The following is a 3,475-nucleotide window of genomic DNA, read 5'->3' on the forward strand; positions in this document are numbered from 1 at the left end:
AGAACTCTGTGACACACCCTTATTGTTTTATTTTATTCATAACCTCAGTAATATCATTCAAATGATTTACTTCATTGAGAAAATTTCTATCTTTTTGATCATGTGCTTAAAAGCATCTTTCACTTGTTTGTTTCTCAGTGTGTAAATGAAAGGATTCAACATGGGGGCAACAGAAGTACTGAGCAGAGCTATCCCTTTATTTAAAGACACTCTCTCTTTTGCAGAGGGTTTCACATACATGAAGATGCAGCTGCCATAAGAAATGGACACAACCACCATGTGAGAAGAACACGTAGAAAAGGCTTTCTTTCTCTGTTGAGAAGAAGGTATCCTCAGAATAGTCCTGATGATGTTTGTGTAGGAGAGAATCACTAACACTAGTGTAACCAGGAGCGTCAAAATGGCTGAGAGAAGCATCATTAATTCTATTACATCTGTATCTGTGCAAGAGAGCTGCAATATAGGAGAAACATCACAGAAGAAATGATCTACAGTGTTGGCTGCACAGAAATCTAGCTGGAGACCTATAAGAAGTGGTGGGAAAATTATTATGAAACCAGCCAACCATGAAGCAAAGACCAACAAGTTGCAGGCTCTGACGCTCATGATAGTGGTGTAATGCAGGGGTTTGCAGATAGCCACATAGCGGTCATAGGACATGGCAGCCAGAAGAAAAAATTCGGTTGCACCCAAGAGAATAGTGAAAAACAGCTGTGCTGCACAGTTGTTATAAGAAATGGACTTATCACCTGTCACCATACTGACAAGAAATTTGGGAATACAGACAGTCGTGAATGAGATTTCTAAAAATGAGAAGTTTCGGAGGAAGAAGTACATGGGCGTCTTTAGGTGTGAATCCAGTAGGGTGAGAGTGATGATTGTTAGGTTCCCAGTGACGCTCAACATGTAGGTGAAAAAAAGGAGAAGAAAAATGACAACCTGTAATTGTGGATCATCAGTCAGTCCAAGAAGAATAAAGGCTGTCACTGTTGTGTGGTTTTTCATAGCTAACTTCTATTTTAAAAAGAAAAAAAGGAAGAAATGAAAATTAAAGGGAAAAGGCTGCATGAGATAACTATTTGCTTAAGATCCTTCATAAACACATTGCTTTCCATAGTCAATCTCCTCCTCTATTCTGCTAGTTAGCAGTAACAGCCTATAAAATTCACTCATATACTTTTTTATTGTAAATGTTATTAACCAAATGAAATTCTATTTTCTTTTCTAAAGGGTGGTAAATCTGGGCATTTAAAAAAGATAACATATTACATTGATAATATCATATAAAAGTAAATGCAAAGAACAAAGCACTATAATATTTTAACTATTATCTTCTGTACTTGCCATTTTCCATAATCCATTTAGTTTACATTAAATTATTTTACACCAAGCTGTGACCCATTCATTTTTCATTTTTATTAAAAAAATCATTCATGTTTTTATTGATAAAAATATAAAGTATAAAACTATCTCCTTGGGTCATAGATCTTAAAGCTACATAGAACCTCAAGACATCTTTGGAAAAGCCAGTTGCTTTGCAGGAAGTCAAGTTTCATCATCATCATCATTATACAGAGAAATAAGACTCATTCTTCTTTGCCAAACATCTTTTTTTTTCTTCTCTGTGTTTATTACTCTCTGCAGTAAAATTTGTAATTCTGTAAGTCAAATTGCAGCTAATGAATCTCTGCCTCTTAAAATTAACATAAATTTGACCTAAACATCTCTTTCCTTCAATGAATTATTTTTCTAAAAGTGTGAATATTCTGGCCATATAAGTAAAAGTCATAATCAGTGAGATTTTTGAAATCCATGGTTACTATATTTTTAAAGGTGAAAAACATAGGAAAGCGTCAATCAACAATGATGTGTTATGTTGAGTGCCAGAGTGTAAAGTCAGAAGTAAATTCATAGATAGGTACTGTCTAGCCTAACTTTAAAATACAAAATCCTAAATAAATAAATATTACAAACTATTTGACAACATTACTTTTCTTCTTACTACCATAATAATTTTTTGCTGGATAAAAGTACAATAGTCATTGTTTCTAACCACTCATACTCCCAGAGTTTTGTAACTGCTTTGAAAATTTATAGGTAAGATGTAAGAGATTCCTTTATAATATGAAATGTTTAATTTCTATTGAATTCAATGTGACTGCTTGATAAATATAAAAATTAATAATTTCCCAAGTTCAGGGGTTATCCATTTTTTTCATTGTCATAATGATACTATTTTAATAACCTGGTTATTAGTGGACAGAAAAGGAGCTGCAGATTAGGCACACGCCCAGTAAAGTCTGTGTGAAATAGTGAAGGTAACTGTCAGTCACACCTGGGAACAGGTCATTGGCTAGAGTAGATGTGGCCACTACAAGGACACAAAATCTGAGATACTTAAGCTCCTAAACAAAGGAGTTTCATATCTTGCTCTCTCTTGTGTGCTGGGCTCCTGACTCTCTTATTGCAGGGGATGTGCTCCCCTGTATTCGCCCAAATGGCTCATGGATATGTGGACCCCACACAATAGACTGATGGGCTACAACTAGCCTGATGTTACACTGTACCCACCTTTAGCATGGAACAGAACCTTTGGACTGTGGCTTTGCTTCTAGCTCTTCTGAATTCCCAGCTACACCTCTTCCAGGACTGGTTTAAGGGAAATGGGATTTTGGAAATGCAGGGATGTAATTCCGCACAAATAAAAATCACTCATCCTCAAGTGTGGGTCTTAGAAAATTCTTTTTCTCAAGATATTGTAAGGACCCAACCCCCAGCACCCAATGGGGAAAGGGATCCTCCACTTCCACCAGTGGAAACCCCACTTCCACTGATAACAGTAATTCACAATATTCACAATAACCATGTATATTAAATTCATATGCTATTTATAATTATCTAGAGAAAACAACACATTCATTTAATAAAAAGCATTTCATTGATTCTGTTAGATACTATGAAGGACATCTATTCAAAGCTTGATTCCTACAAAATGAAAGATTTAAAGATGTCTTATTAAGATAGTAGAATTGATTCTTTCAGTATAACTATAAAAATAGTTTGTAAAACATTAGTTGTAACTTCATACTATTTCAGTGGATTCAGTACAAATCAATTTTTTAAAGCTTCATGAAAAAGTTATTATGATTAAAACAAAAACACAATTTTTTCCAAACCTTAATGTGTTTAGTAGCAATTTCATTCCCAACTCTCTTCTTTTAATGTGAATCCTAGAACAAAGGCAATTTCTGAAGATTTCCATGCCATCACATTTTTTGTTTTTTGCTTTAAATCATTATTTTATCTTGCATTCTCATCTAAAACTACATTAGCTCCAGCAATACACACTGAGGAGGTGTAAGTTCAAAGATTTTTATCATGACAAAAGAACTTATCTTGTTTCATTATTTTTAAAATAATCAGTGTTCTCCAATTTTTGTGATATTTAATTTGGAGCATACTTTTCAGGATTATA

At 34.1% G+C, this 3,475-nt stretch overlaps 1 protein-coding gene across 1 annotated transcript; it reads right to left on the reverse strand.

Moving 5' to 3' along the window:
* LOC118624065 (olfactory receptor 6C74) lies at positions 1-1,086 on the reverse strand. The gene has a single exon (XM_036252008.1). It carries the CDS (start codon positions 1,003-1,005, stop codon positions 67-69), a length of 939 nt encoding a protein of 312 aa, XP_036107901.1. The 5' UTR covers positions 1,006-1,086; the 3' UTR covers positions 1-66.
* Positions 1,087-3,475: the final 2,389 nt, after the last annotated feature.

This window comes from Molossus molossus, unplaced genomic scaffold, assembly GCF_014108415.1.
Source record: "Molossus molossus isolate mMolMol1 unplaced genomic scaffold, mMolMol1.p scaffold_m16_p_10, whole genome shotgun sequence".
Lineage (NCBI taxonomy): Eukaryota > Metazoa > Chordata > Mammalia > Chiroptera > Molossidae > Molossus > Molossus molossus.

Excerpts from the sequence above, each read along its gene's own strand:
- LOC118624065 (XM_036252008.1), bottom strand. The coding sequence starts at position 1,005 with ATGAAAAACCACACAACAGTGACAGCCTTTATTCTTCTTGGACTGACT.